Below are 15553 nucleotides of genomic sequence, written 5' to 3' on the forward strand. Positions count from 1 at the left end.
ATAATTGATATCCAAATCAAGTGATTTCAAAACATCTTGTAATACATTAAAAAGTCCTAAACTAGATGTATCTTCTACCACCAAAAACTCTAAAAAGAACTCTTCTACTTGTATAGGAGAGCTAGACATGTCAACACATCTTAAAATCAAAGTCATTTGTTCTTGATGACTTGCATCCAGAGTACAATCAAGAATAACTGAAAAATATTTTGCCTCTTTGATCTTTTTAATGATTGCACTCTTAACATTAGATGCCATCATGTCAATCAATTCATTTTGAATTTTGTGGCTAAGATAATGATAATGAGTTTTTTTTTTCTTTGATACGCTGAAAGTGTTGTTTTATAACCGGATCAAACTTAGCAATCATTTCAATTAAGCCCAAGAAGTTACCATTAGATTCTTCAAAAAGTTTTTCATTTTTCCCACAAAAAGCTATATTATTCTTTGCTAGACATTTAACAACAACAATTATTCTAACCAAAACTTCTTTCCAATGATCAATATCTTTTTTTATTAAATCTTGTAGCTCTTTATCAAGTGTTTCATTTTTTACTCAATCTCAATCGCAATTCGGACCAAATTCCCAAGCTAGTCATATGCTCAATGCTATTTTCATGAGCGCTTAATCGTTGACCAAGATGTTTCCAATCACTTAATACAACACTTGCTAATTGGCTTTTTGACCGGCCTTCTTTGAAAAGTTTGCAACAAAAACAAAAGACTTTATCTAGCTCTTTTGAATAAACTAACCACTTTCTATCATGACAATCACCATTGCTAACTTACGAACATAAAATTCATCAGAGAAGCGTCTATCTATATTATCTCTAGGGAAATTGATGTTAGTTTCCCTAATAGGCCCTTTTTCAACAAGCAAATATTTCATTTTAGAATTTAACATATCCCAAATTCTTGGATCAAATATATTCAAACGAACATCACTAGAAGCGCAAGCATTTGCATCGCAAGCATTTGCATCGCAAGCATTTGCATCGCAAGCATTTGCATCGCAAGCATTTGCATCAAAAGCATTTGCATCAAAAGCATTTGCATCAAAAGCATTTGTATCACAAGCATTTGCATCACAAGCATTTGCATCACACGCATATTCATTTTTATCACTAGTATTTTCAGAAACATTTGGTTGTCTAACAATAAACTTATTTAAAGATCCTTGCAAAGATTGAACAATTTCTTCTTGCCTTTTCTTTCTTTTCCTATTTTGAGCACCCGATGGTTGTGATCGAGGCAACATAACTTAAGTAGTTAAATTGTTAAACAAATGATACCATATAAAGAATAGAAAGTTAACACCTCGATTTTGGTCCTTCGTGGTTCGTGGTTGTGAAATTGCCAAGAAAGTGGACCGATTAAGCAACCTGGACAAATTGATAAAAGAGAAAACAATCAAACATAAGCATCAATTTCATAATCACAGCCCTAATTTCTAAAGAGTAAACAGCCCTAATTTCTAAAGAGGAAGTGAAAGTGACCAAATTCATAGCTTCTGTTCATTATTATGTTTTGCAATCAAGAATTAGAAAATTAAAACATAAAATAACTTAATAAGTAAAGTAAATAAGTAATAAAAATATAAAATAAGTTAATAACCCTAACTCTAAGTTAAGTTTCACACACCTCACAAGTCACAACAACAGCAGTAGGTGCAGTACTCAGGAGTCTGTTTCTAGAGAGTAGAGAGCAACGAGAGACGGAGAGAGCGACAGAGGCGCAGAGCCGCAAGCCCGTAGAGAGCGACGAGTCGCGAGAGAGTAGAGACGCCGGCAGCCGGCAGGCAGCCGCAGACCGACGGGCGACGGGCGATGGCAGTCGGCTAGTTGGGACGGAGTCTGAGTCAATAGTCGAGACTCGAACTCGAGAGAGGCAGTCACTAGTAGTCAGGCTGAGAGAGAGCGAGAATGTTGTTTGCGTTTGCGATTGCGATTGAGAGTGAGTCGGTGAGAGCGTTTGCCCTTGCCGTTTGCGATTGAGAGTGAGTTAGCTGTGAGCGAGGTAGGCCATAGGCGATGCAAGCAAGAGTCGATGATGGATGCGTGGACTGCCGACTGGACTAACGGTAATTTTTTTTTGGCCCAAATGAAACTGAACCTATATAATACATTGGGCTTTAAAATTTTTGATGCCCTTGGGCCAGGTGCTGCCCTGGGACGTCGCCCCCTGGGCCTATGGCCAGGGCCGGCCCTGATGAGCTGTAATGTAAGATATGAGAATGGATACAATTCTAATTTCTAAGACCATAGAACAAGTTAAAGTTGTTATTTCTTCACAGAAATGGTGTAGTAACTAAACCAAATTTTCTGAGTACCATCTTATCAATATGAAATGAGTTTCCTGGAGCCACTACTTCTGGCTTTGACTGAAAGTGTTGGTACTTTCCTGTATTTCTGTAACCCTGTAAAATGTTTTTATATATGTAAGGATGTATTATAAGCATCTAGTTCTTCATGACGCTCTTATTCTGTTGGGACATGTTTGATTTGGAACTAATTGGCCATTTGTTAAGGACTTTTATTTGTGAAGAGTTTTGAGCTAACTAGTTTTTTGATACTCAAAACTCATATTTTCTTCAGCCATGAAGAATATGGTCGCTTGCTTCCATGCCCTGCTGAGAGTTTTCTACCAAGAATTGAGCACTTAGTTGTTAAAGATGGGGGACCTGTTCTTGACTTCATTACCAGAGCTTTGAATCTTCCACCTTTGTAAGTTGCTATGTTCCTTTACCTTTTTATTGTCATGCTAATTAAATCTAGTCTAGGAGAGTGGCAATCACAGGATTTTCATAGAATGGGTTCGCCATTATCTTACCAACAGAATAGTATAAACTTGTATTAAGATGGTCGTGTTCTTTTTTGGACTTGAATTGTTTTAAGTGAATGTTTATTAAAATCATTTATCTAAGGTCGCAGTTAAAACAATTTTGCAAAAGTTAAGGATATTGTTTATACCTTTCTATATGAATGTAAACTTGTACCAATAATACAAACGTGAAATTGATGGACCAGCCTGAAATTATTGAAGTATACAGTGTGATATTTCAACTTAAGGCACAAAAATTACATGTGATCTATAAGATTAGTAGAAATTTATAATCGACGTGACATTAACTTGATAAAATATGTTATTTGAATTTGTTTTTAGCTAAGAAGTCATGTTTATATTATTTAACTATTTTATCTGCGACATTATATATTTGCTTGGAATTAAAAGGATTATGTTCGATAAATGTGAAAAAAAAAATTCTAAGTACTAAAACTCATTTTTCTAGTTGAAACTGGAAATTCCAAGGCTATGTAAATACACAAGGTAAAAGTACTTATTATCATATTGCTTCGGAAATAGAATGTCTATTGTAAACAAGAAAGTTATAAAATCAAATAATATCGTAAGTAATGCACAACTTTTCAATACAGAATCTCAAGTAATTATTGTAACACAGTTTTGGAAAAACAAGTTACTTTTTGAGATGGTATTGTAGAAAAGTAAAAAGAAATTACAATGATAAATGGTTTCGAAAAGTAAAACGAGATTATAATTATAAATGGTATTGGGACAACAAAGTTAAAAGTTTAAGCCTGTTTTTTAAACGAGGACCCTTATTCGAAGGGGAAGAGAAATACTACTTAAGCTAGAAGTTCTTTTTTCCACGTTTCCTACTATGGTAACTACAAAATATCATCATGTTCACTTGATCCGACAGGATTCATTGTAGGTCTGCCAATGGTCTAATTTGATTAATATGCTTGAACTTCGAAGGTACGTCGCAGATCTTATTCATTTTGGAGCAGTGTTCTATGCCCTTGTATGCCCACAGCCTCCTTCAACTGCCACGCCAGAGGAGATCAAGTTGTACAAAGAAGTTACCGACCCGTCAGTCCTCAGAAAGAGATCTTCAATCAAAGGGAAAACCCTGAGAGAGGCACAAAAAACTTTTAGGATTGCTCATATTGATGAGTTTGTTGAAGCAGGGACGTATGTGCGGGTGCATGTTCGTCCAAAACGATTTCCAAGGTACTTTTAAAGAAATTGTACCCTATATACCGGATGAGTTTCTCATTTGTAAAATTACGCTCTTTAAACTTGAAATACTACATAACCTTGAAAAATACAAAAAACTTTCGTATTTTTGTATAAATAGTTGACATGACATGCGTGCGTCATGGTATCATATTATTCTTTGATTAATCTAATATAAAGTTGGTTAAAAACATGGTTTGTCATGTTGGCAAATTGCAGAAGTAGGTAGATCTTTTGGGTAATGAACCCCAACGATGTAGAAACTTATGATAAGATGAGAGCTGAAGAGTATACAGTTCATTTTCTTCTATGGGGATACGGGGGAGAAACTCTTAAGCAAACTGGGATTTTATTTGGAGCAAAGAGCATATGTGAAACAATACAATGTTGCTTGTTGACAATTCTGATCATATTGATGCATTTATTCTTCACCAGGTGCTATGAGATTGACTGGAGATCCAGAATAATTGCTGTGACGGAATCCTATGTAGTTCTCAACAAGCCTGCTGGCACATCAGTACATGAATCATTTGTTCCCTTTGCCTACTAGTTGTCTCTATAGTATTTAGTAAGACTGGTACTAGAAGTGGACGAGACAAAATGTTGAAATCACCAGATTGTGGCTAAAGAATTTAATGTTATTTTACCATATAATAATGGTAAATAAGACATGTCAAGTAAATATTTATACAATTTTATTAAAAATTTTATATATAATTTTTAAAACATATGTAATTATACATTTAAATTATATATATATATATATGTATATGTATCAAATATATATATATATATATAATATTATATGTATCATACATTTCTTAATATAAATACACTATGATTAGAAGAAAAAAAGGGTTATTTTAGGGTAGAATTGTCTTTGGTTTCTTGTCCCATCTTGTTACTGAGTTTTTGGTGGGATAAAAAGATCACAAAATTGCCCCAGCTAGTTTCATCCTGTCCCAGGTTTATTGCTTTCCAAACGAGAGAACTTTTTTGTCCCATGGTGTCCCATGTACCAAACGCGCCCTTTGTCTTGTCTTGTGAAAATGTCTACCTGGTTTTTTACTCCTTGCTGATAGAAACATATTGATCAACTTTCACCAGGATGCCCAAATTTTTACAGCAACCTCATGCTAATTTTTCTGGTAAAACCAAAATTTATGCTTGTTTGATGATATATTCATGCATTAAAGCCACGTCTGATTTTAGTTCATTTTTGTTTCATTTGCTTTTGCCATTTACCATTTTCATTTATTTGGTCTTATTTACATGGTTTGAGGAACAATTGAAAATGTAATTTTGGATCCCATTTACTTTATGTGATGATAAACAAGATGGGACTCACATAATGGAGCATGGAGTTAACTGGTATAATATCAGAATTACTCTTTACTGTGTCACTCACTACACCTTTTTCTTAGGTAGGTGGAACAACCGACAACATTGAAGAAACTTGTGCAACTTTTGCTACTCGTGCCTTGGAATTAACTACTCCGTTAATGACAACTCATCAGATTGATAACTGCACAGAAGGCTGGTATTATCTGAAGTTTCGAACAAATCATTGGCTATTCATAATTTTTTTGTTTTAATGAGAAGACAGACTAATTTCATCTTGTTTTGCAGTGTTGTGCTAGCTAGAACTAAGGACTATTGTTCAGTTTTCCATAGAAAGATCAGGGTAAGTTAATGGTATTGGATCTACTTTTTAATAGGCTTCTACATTATGATGATTTTGTATTTTCCCAACCAGGAGAAACAAGTGAAGAAGCTTTATCTCGCACTTGCTGCTGCTTATGTGCCATGTGGAGTCATGACCCATTACATGCGACCATTTCGTATGGCTCCAAAAGTTGTTTCAAAAGGTAACAACTGCTATTTCCTTCTACTTACGATAGGTTCTGTATTACTCTTGCTAAGATCATGTGCATAATTTCATAGCGTTGCAAGTGAGATAATTGCATATCCTTGTTCTTTACCTCTTCTATGGAAGGCTAAAACTTACCACTCCCTCTGTTCCAAAACGTTTAAGTCACTTCAGAATTTCTTAGGTCTTTTTGACAATTGTTAATTTTCTGTTTTTAGTGATTAAAATTTGTAATCTAAACATTGTTGTAGTTTCTGTCTTTTGCTTTAATATAAATGCATTTGGCATCTCTTTTTATAAATTGATATTCAATACAAGCAAATAGAGAAAATATGTGCTTAAAGAGGCTTGAAATCAGTTTATAAAATTTTGAGAATCTTTACTTGAAGATCAGAAAACCAAGTCTTGTCGTTTCAAATTAAAAAATCCTTTTGCATTTTATTGGGCATGAAAATGATTGCTTAAAACCGGTTTCTGCACTGTACATGGATTTTGTTGTTGTTGCTAATTGATGCCTTGATTTTTCCATAATGTAGGTCACTTGTATGAACTAGAAACAGTCATATAACAATTTTCCTTAAGTACGCATAACTACCTTTCTATCCCTTGTGTGTTCAATCTAGCAGCAACTAATGAACATGAGAGCTTTTGCTATGATGATAGTGCATGCCAAATATCCATCCATCTGTTAAAGAGGGTTTAAATTGCAAGAAAACTGTGGGATCGTTAAAAATTACTGTAGTTTTATCTCTAATCAGCATGCAGAACCTAAATGTACTAATGTTTTAATATGGTGGGTGCAATTTGGATGTTAAATTTCTTAAATTGTATACTTGCTTGACTTCAGTATAATTCACATGATAAACATGTGCACCTATCCTTCCAACATGCAGACTTCATCAAGGGGTGGAACTTGTGCCAACTTGAGGTTTTAGAATGCAGGAAAGTTCCGTGGCCAAATGCTTTAATTGAAAAGAAGTTTGGAATTGAGGATTTTAATTGGCCTAGTAAAGAGTTTGCATACGAGTGCAAAATCAACCTCTTGACCGGCCGTACTCACCAGGTACAAGATGGATCTCAATGGCTTCTTTTTTCATTTTCCGATGCTTTGTTAAGGATATGGTCAGGGAACGTTTTCTATATGAAATATGCTTCCCATTCGGTGGTACTTCTTTGTTAAGGATATGGTTACATGTTACTCCTCATATTGAATATTTTAATATTCTTACAAATTCATGTCCCATGAAAATTACAATAATAGGTTCAAAGACTCCCCTTGAATTGAAGAAAAAGTCTGTTTCCCCATCATTTTCACAACATTTCAAGCTGAAGTTACATGTCTTCCCTATTTTGTCATCATCCAATGGTATTTTAGATATTCGATCATAATCAGATACTTTCATTGAATTATATGCCTAGTCAAAGGTTACAACTTTACTGGGAGGGAGATTTCTATCTGCAAATTAACAGTGAATTCTCAAATTCCGTTGATTGTAGTAAACATGGATGATACTCCCCATGTGCCACTGAATAATAGCAACGGTTTCCCTTTAGGGAATCCCAATGAATGCAACATCTCTCTTTTTTGCAAAATTTCATCGAACAGTCCTCTTTGCCTGTTAATAGTTGTCATAAAATATTGATAGCATTTCTTTGGTTATGCTAGATTCCTATTTAGGGACATTTAGATATTTGAATACTTGTCCAATATTTTCGTTAAACTATGTACCTGGTCAAATGTTGCATTTACTTTCCGATGGAGGGAAAATTTTGTTCTTTTTTAATCTGTCTGCATCGCATAGTGAATACTGCTGGATATGGAGTCTGCTTTAGATCGTACACTGGAATGCAATTTTGCTTACAAAACGACAATTTAGATGGTTAAGTATGACAATTTTCTTGCCTTATTGGTTTTATGTCTGAATTTTTGCTTATAAATTTTGTTAGCCTTTTTCTTTAGATGTGTTACGAAATTTCACCAGCGATGACAAGTATCATAGCAAAGGCTGTAGGAGCATTGCCGAATCTTCGTTTTGATCTTTTAATTTCCTTCTGACGGCTTTTTTTTGTGTGTATCGATTATACCAAATAACACATTTTATTTTACAACATTCACACTCTACAGATTCGAGCTCAACTGGCAGCCTGTGGTGCACCAATAGTGGGTGACTCGATGTATACTCCAGCTGCAATTCTAGAGCTAGCCAGTCCTGAGGTAAACCCTTTCGGGAAGTACAAGAAGCAATTTAAAAGCGAGGCTGATAGAGAATGTGCCATTGAAGACTGGGCTGCAAAGCATGGGAAGGAACCTGGTGTGGCTATTGGTCTTCAAGCTTGTCAAATTTCATGGGATGAAGGCGAGCACTTGTATGAGGCTGGAGATCCTTGGTGGACTCAATAACACAGTTTAGGATTTGGGTTCTGTGCTTCTTCCTTATGGAGTGACGGGTGACTAACGGAGCTTTGTTGGGTAGGTACTTCTTCACGGGATGAATGAGGTTCGTTCTTATCTAACTTCTAACTTTCTTGTCCCAGTTTTAACCTTTTTCCGTATAATAGGAGTGGACAGCGGTCAGGGTTATTTAGGAGAATAACCTTCTGAAAGATTTTTTTTTAAATGCATGATTTTATGACGGATTTAATAATGCCTCTGCTCAACAGAAAAATGTCTCTTCCTAACACAAGAATGCCACAAAATCTGTTATTAAGATTCATAAGTAGCATATTTGAAGTTCACAACTCCATTTCCTTTTATAGCCTAACTTGCTGGTATCCATTGTAATCATAACAATGGGCTAGATGTTGCTTTCAGCTTGAAACTTTGTCATATTCTTATACTTGGTGCAGGTGGCTGTCTGCTTAAATCAAATTGTGTGAACAACTTATAGGAAGAAGGGAAGGGCAAAACTGTACATTCACACAATGGCTCCATTGAACAATGGTTTCACATACAACAGCATGGTAAATTCCCAAACTGCAGAATCTGTAGCATTTATCGACTCTCCATTTAACGCGGAGGGAAGATAATCCTGTAGAAACGATAAACTGCTTAAGCAAGTTTTAGGTTCTTTATGGGATCATTAGTACTTGATACCAACTTGTTACAAGTTTGAATGAGGGAAAGAAGCTTGAATTGTTTGAAAGAATCTTAGAGGTTGTTTAGATGGTTTTCCATTAAGTTTTGTATATAAAGTTGTCTGTGTGGATTAATGTCTAAAGGTGGAAGTTTTCTTTTTCATAAGTGAAAAGATTGTGTTTTTAATCGAGAAAAACATTTGGAAAAAAACTTAGCTTTATGCATAAAGCTCTCTTGCAAAAGCTTACTGAATAAACCACTTTCTATATTATTAATCAAGTATAGATTTGAATTGCCAATGGACCAAATAAATACATGTTGATGAGTTTCAACACTTCTTTTTGTTGAGACTCCATTTATAGATTTATGGGAAACATAGACTTAGTTACCAATTTTACAGGTATCATAAATACGGTTTTCAAACTTAATTATTTCGATTATCATTCAGAAGCTCGTTGTTTCTCAAAATTTCAAATAAACTCAAGTTATCTTGTTAGATCTTCTATGTCACAAAGTAGCGTTATCAATTAAAAGGGTGGTGCCTGAAGGTTGGGAGCTTGAGCTCCAAAGGTTAAAAGTGTTTGGAGATTTCAGGTTCAAATCCAAGGAGGAATAAGAATCCCCTTGTGGCAACGGAAGTCCAAATACGATGATTCCGAGCTACTCGCTAAGCAGGTGGTCGCCCTAGGATTAGTTGGCTCATATAGCGGGTTGAATATCCAGGTTAATAAAAAATAAATATCGTAACTACATTTTTTTTATTATTTTTGTACAAAAAAGTTGAGTATCAATGATGACTGGCAGTTGGTTGTCGAAATTAGGGATTTTCGACAGAAACAAATGATGGGGAAAAATGGGTCAGTAAAAACTAATCGACGGTTTTTTACTTGCCGACGATTCTATTTTCAGTAAAGCGTCAAAAATCATGGATATTTTACATAAGAAAATTTTGGAGCCACTCTTTACTGACAACTTATCGAGGCATAACCGACACAACGGTTTTTTGTGGGGTTTCTTTACTGACGTAACCAATTTTCCGTCGTGTATTCCCGATTCATGCAGCCTTAGATGCTTCAATTGTCGATTTATTCCGACGGTTTTAGTTTACTTGTGTTAGAGATGGTTTATCGACGCAAGACAATCGGTAATTTTTCAACAATTTTAACAAAAAGTTACATCTAATTTAGTGGTCGACTGTCGTCGATAATGCCCGTCGATAATGCTTTGTTTTCTAGTAATGACTACAATGTTATCATAGATATCATTGTCACATAGTTGTCCATTTGTAAATGTTAACATTGTTACAATTCAGATTACAACAATATTACGTTTATAGGACGTCTAAAATGTCTAAGTGTCACAGTCAAATGTTATACATGACTTAAATTTGCAGGACCAATGAAAAAATTATTCTATCTAAAACTATTACAATAGGTTTATATGACACTTTTGGACGTTTTAGCAAGTTTTTTTAGAACGTTTTTAAGATAAAGTGTCTATGTTATTTATTTTATACGACACTATTTAAAATTTTATCCGGCAAACGCTAACCATGGTAAAAGTCGTCGTCATCACTTACCAAACAATTTACTTGGTTCTTGCTTCAGCACTTACTGGGTAAGATTCTTAGTCTTTGTCATATTCATCTTGTAAGGTAATGTGACTTGGTAAGCGCTTATCCGGGTAAGCATTTGGTAAACGACATATGTCCAAAACATGTTATTCTTTAATTTAAATGGTTTTGTCATAATAAAGTGTTTTATAGGACAAAATCATAAAACGTTTTATCTAAAACTGTTACAATAAGTTTATAGGACATTTTAGGGACTTTTTTACAAGTTTTCAGGACATTTTAAAAATAAAAGTGTCATGTTAGCCATTTTATAAGACATTATTTAGGGAAAAAAAAAATAGCTATCAGATAGCTAACATGACACTTTAGTTTAAAAATATTTAAAAAAGTTGTTAAAACACTCAGAAAACATCCTATTATACAAATCTATGGTAACACTTTTAGATACGATGCTTTATGGTTTAGTCCTATAAACTTAAGTCGTATAAAACACTTTATTACGATTTCATATCTCACATTGGAACACTCTTAAACACTACAAGAAAATTAGGTCTATAAGATGCCGAAAATATGCAAGGGCCATAATAGACGAATTATAGAACTAAACAATTGTACATTCATTACAACAACGTTGTAATAAGTTTATAGGACGTTTTTGAGCGTTTTAACAAGTTTTGTAAGACACTTTAAATAAGTTTATAGGACGTTTTTGAGCGTTTTAAATACGTTGTAATACGCATAATTGTTTGGTTCTATAAACCTAAATTGCATAAAACGGTCTATTAAGTCACTTGTACATTTTTGACATCTTATATAAACACGATTTTGTTGTACCGGAAGAATCTTTCTTGCATAATATTTGTCATGACCAAAACCTTTCATGCATGACTAATAATGATGGATACAAAAGTTATGTTTTTTTATTAACCTGGATATCCAACCCGTTATGCGAGATGACTAATCTCAGAACGATCACTTGTTTCGCGGGTAGTCCAGAGTCACCACATTTGAACCTCCGTGGCCACAAAAAGTTATGTTTCCTATGAATTGTAAATATTAGTTTATTAATTAGTATATAAAATAATGTTAGGGTTGGTTTGTTACCATCAAACTAAACATAATGGGATTATAAAATGTACATTTTGTAATAAAGCATTTCCATACAATTGTAGCAATAAATCTAGTCGAACTATTTAGGTACATGTTTAATACCACGCTTAGAGGTTTAATACATCCACGACAAGTGTCAGGGTCGCGGCCACGGTCATGTTTCATGTTTGCAGGTCTCATCGGATGCAAGATCCCTCAAACTTACGGTACATCGTTTGATACCTTGATGTGTGATGGTGTGAGGAAAGCGATGTTGGAAAAAAGCAAGCGACCCTACGTTGGTCGCATACGTGGGTTAAATATGACCTAGGGTTTGATTCATTTAAGTAGTGACGTTCTTGTTCGTCTTCTTTCCCATCAACGTTTTTATGATTATGGGTGTCGTATTTCAAGTTTAGAGATTGTGATTTCTTGCATCACTGATAGACGAAAACTATTTGTAGTTGTTCCTCTGTTTGATTATTAATATAAAAGGCTCCGTCTCTCCGGCCATATGTGGATGTGCACTATCTGATCATGACAGTGAAACCATGTTAAATCTTTGAAGTAATTTTAAGTACATTACAACAAAATTGAGTTTATAGGACACCCTCAATCTCTAAGTGTCCCAATAGATCGTTTTATAGGACTTAATTTATAAGACCAAAATATAAAACATCATATCTAAAAGTGTTGTAATAAGTTTATATGACGCTTTTTGACGTCAGTTTATATGACGCTTTTTGACGTCTTAACAAGTTTTTTAAGACAATTTTAATACAAAGTGTCGCATTAACAACTTTATATGACACTTTTGAGAAAGTGTCCTATAACTCATTTTTTATAGGACACTTATTTTTATACGACAATTTTTCAATTAGTGTACTATAAAGTTGCTAATATGATGTTTTATATTAAAAGTGTCCTAAAAAACTTATTACGGCGTCAAAAAATGTCATATAAACTTATTACAACGCCTTTAAATAGAACACTTTATTTTTTTGGTCCTATAAATTAAGTCCTATAAATAGGTCTATTAGGACGCTTAAAAATTAGGATTGTCCTATAAACCCAATTTTGTTGTAGTGAGTGTTTAAATATCCTAATAGAACTTAAATTTATAGGCTTAAAATATAAAATGTTATATCTAAAAGTGTTGTAATAAGTTTATATAACATTTTTTGGACGTCGTAACTATGATATTCTGTCAATCATTGTGACTTGGGTGATTGGAATAGCTTTTGTATATATAGATCATGTGAGACAAAACTGTTTTCGTAAAACACGATTTTTCCACTTGAAACTTTACAGCAAAACACTGTAAAGGTAACCTTCACAGTGTCTTTGCTGTGAAGATTTGACTTTTTTTTTTTTACCTTCACAACATTTTGTTGTGAAGTTTCAAGTGTAAAAATCGTGTCTCACGAAAACAGCCTTGTCTCACATGAACCAAATCCTATAAAAGTTTACTAAGAGGATAAATACATCAAGATCATCTAATTTAGGCCTTGATAATTACAATTAAATAGAACAATACATCACAAAATCATTCCTTATTGGTAACAAAATTTTTAAGACTTAAAAAAAAATTAAAGTGTCGTATTATCTATTTTATAAGACACTAGTTGAAAAAGTGTCATATCAAAAGTGTTCTATAGAACTACTAAAACGATCCTTTATGTTAACAAAAAGTTCTCAAAAACTTGTTACGACATCCAAAAGCATCCTATAAATTAATTTATTGTAACGCTTATATGACATTTTATTATTTGGTCCTATAATCTTAATTATATTCTATAAAGCACTCTATTAAGACACATAAAATGCTATTGACGTCCTATAAATCCAATTTTATTGTAGTGTATAATTTGTAAAAAACGTTTACATTTTCGCATGTTTTGTATGCTTCAATATAGAGGTGGGAAGAGGGTCTAAAGCCCGAACCAGCCCATGACGGTCTACCAAAGGTCCGAGTCGGAATCCGGTTATTAAAAACCCGACTGGTTACGATTATTCGAAGCTTGAATGATCAAGAGACCGGTGTACCATTTTTTCTGAATAATTTTGTCATTTTGGTTTTAATTGATGATGTATTTACACAAATCAGAATATTTTCAAAGCATGATTTCTCGTCTTAATGATTAAGAAATACAATGTTTGGTGGAAGTAACGATGTGATTTTAACGATTACCGAATAAGGGGCTGTTTACCAAATTTTCTATTAAGTCCTGTATGGATAAATTTGTCTGTCTGGATAAATTTGTCTGTTTGGATAAATTTATGTTGATGTTTACTTTTCTATCTGAATCATCAGTCTGAATAACAAAAATGACCAATTTACCCCTGAGAATAAAACAGAATAAACAAATGACAAAATAAACAACTTTCATGGCTCGGCTAGGGTTTCTTTCTAGCAGCAAAGACAAGCAAACAAAAATCAAACAAACATGAAATCGATAAAAAGCAGCTAGGGTAGCAGCAAACACAAGCAAACAGAAATCAAACAATCATGAAATCGATATGGAACTGGAGAGCAATCGGYTGTCGATGGAGAAGAAGACAGCGTCGACTGTTGATGGAGAAGAAGACAGCGTCGACTGTCGATGGAGAAGAAGAGAGCAATCGGCCGATTAGGGCTCTTTGGAGGAGAAGAGGGCGTCGACTGTCGATGGAGAATAGAGCGTCGTCCGATTAGGGTTCTTTGGATGGAGAAGAGAGCGTCGATCGATGAAGAAAGAGCATTATCCGATTAGGGTTCTTTGGATGGAGAAGAGAGCGTCGATCGATGAAGAAAGAGCATCATCCGATTAGGGTTCTTTGGATGGAGAAGAGAGCGTGGATCGATGTTTTTTATCTGGGCGAATAAGGGTAGGGAGAGTCTTTTTCTTGGCTTAATATGGACAACTCATGTTTTTGATCTGGGCGAATAAGCCCATTTCTGAGCGAATAAGCCCATTTCTGAGCGAATAAGACCGAGGTAAACATACTATTTTGTCTGTCCGAATAAGCCAATTTATCCAGTAAGCTCATTAAGACTCAAGTAAACACACCCTAAGTGTTTACCGGTAAGAAACATCACTCTCACTTACTTTATCTTGTAACATTCTCGACCCTCAAAATTGAGTAATATCCCAAGGGGCGAGGTCCCACCACTTCAAAATTCTGCCCCACAACACCGATATCAGCGAGCAAGCCGCAAAGTGCAATGTTCCCTCTATTCGATGATGCTATCACATGGAGGGCAAAGGACCGAGTAAAGTTCAATCCCCATCTGATTGCCGAACCTAAATTCTCCCAAGCTTTAACCGCCAAATGAAGATACATATTTTGGAGGGAACGATCGAGCTTGCTCCAGCCAGTAGGCATAATACCTTAAATGTATCTCACGGCTAAATCCCGATCATTAAGCCACCAAATATAGCGGTCGCTCTGATCATAAAAGGGGCTAACACTCCGAATGAGCTCCTCCAAATCCCTCCACTCCCCTCGTATCACCTCCAAACCCCATCACTCCAAAAAATACGATTTCTAATCACGACCTCTTTTCGACTTTCAAGCCCTAAACAACTGTGGGAATTTATCGCAAAGACGAAAATCATCTAACCATCCAAAAAGACGTTAAAAGACCATTACCTACTTTTTCCCGAAAGAGGAACTAAAATAAATACTAGTATTATCTAAAAACTTTTCCCGCACGAACTATGCTACCCCACGTTCACCCACTCGAAAAGCCATCTAGACCCCGTCAGCACCATACAAACTCTTAATAACACGAATCCACAATGGGCCGCCACCTACACGAAACCGCCACCACCATTTACCTAAGAATCCCAAGTTGGATGCCCAAAAACTTCCAATATTGAGACCTCCCAACGCAAACGAACGGAGAGCTAGATCCCAATCAACC

The 15553-nt window shown here is 34.9% G+C and overlaps 1 protein-coding gene across 1 annotated transcript in view; it reads left to right on the forward strand.

Annotated features, from left to right (window-relative positions):
• The window catches only part of LOC112520493 (RNA pseudouridine synthase 6, chloroplastic-like), a 13020-nt gene extending 3899 nt beyond the window's left edge, over positions 1-9121 (forward strand). Inside the window, exons 2-10 of the mRNA XM_025128934.1 lie at positions 2595-2723; positions 3778-4032; positions 4474-4555; positions 5463-5578; positions 5668-5722; positions 5795-5906; positions 6802-6971; positions 8034-8406; positions 8756-9121. Of these exons, the coding sequence (XP_024984702.1) occupies positions 2595-2723; positions 3778-4032; positions 4474-4555; positions 5463-5578; positions 5668-5722; positions 5795-5906; positions 6802-6971; positions 8034-8309 (1195 nt within the window). The 3' untranslated portion in view covers positions 8310-8406; positions 8756-9121. The remainder of the gene's footprint in view (positions 1-2594; positions 2724-3777; positions 4033-4473; positions 4556-5462; positions 5579-5667; positions 5723-5794; positions 5907-6801; positions 6972-8033; positions 8407-8755) is intronic.
• The last annotated feature ends 6432 nt before the right edge of the window (positions 9122-15553 follow it).

Source organism: Cynara cardunculus, assembly GCF_001531365.2.
Source record: "Cynara cardunculus var. scolymus isolate 2C chromosome LG 10, CcrdV1, whole genome shotgun sequence".
Lineage (NCBI taxonomy): Eukaryota > Viridiplantae > Streptophyta > Magnoliopsida > Asterales > Asteraceae > Cynara > Cynara cardunculus.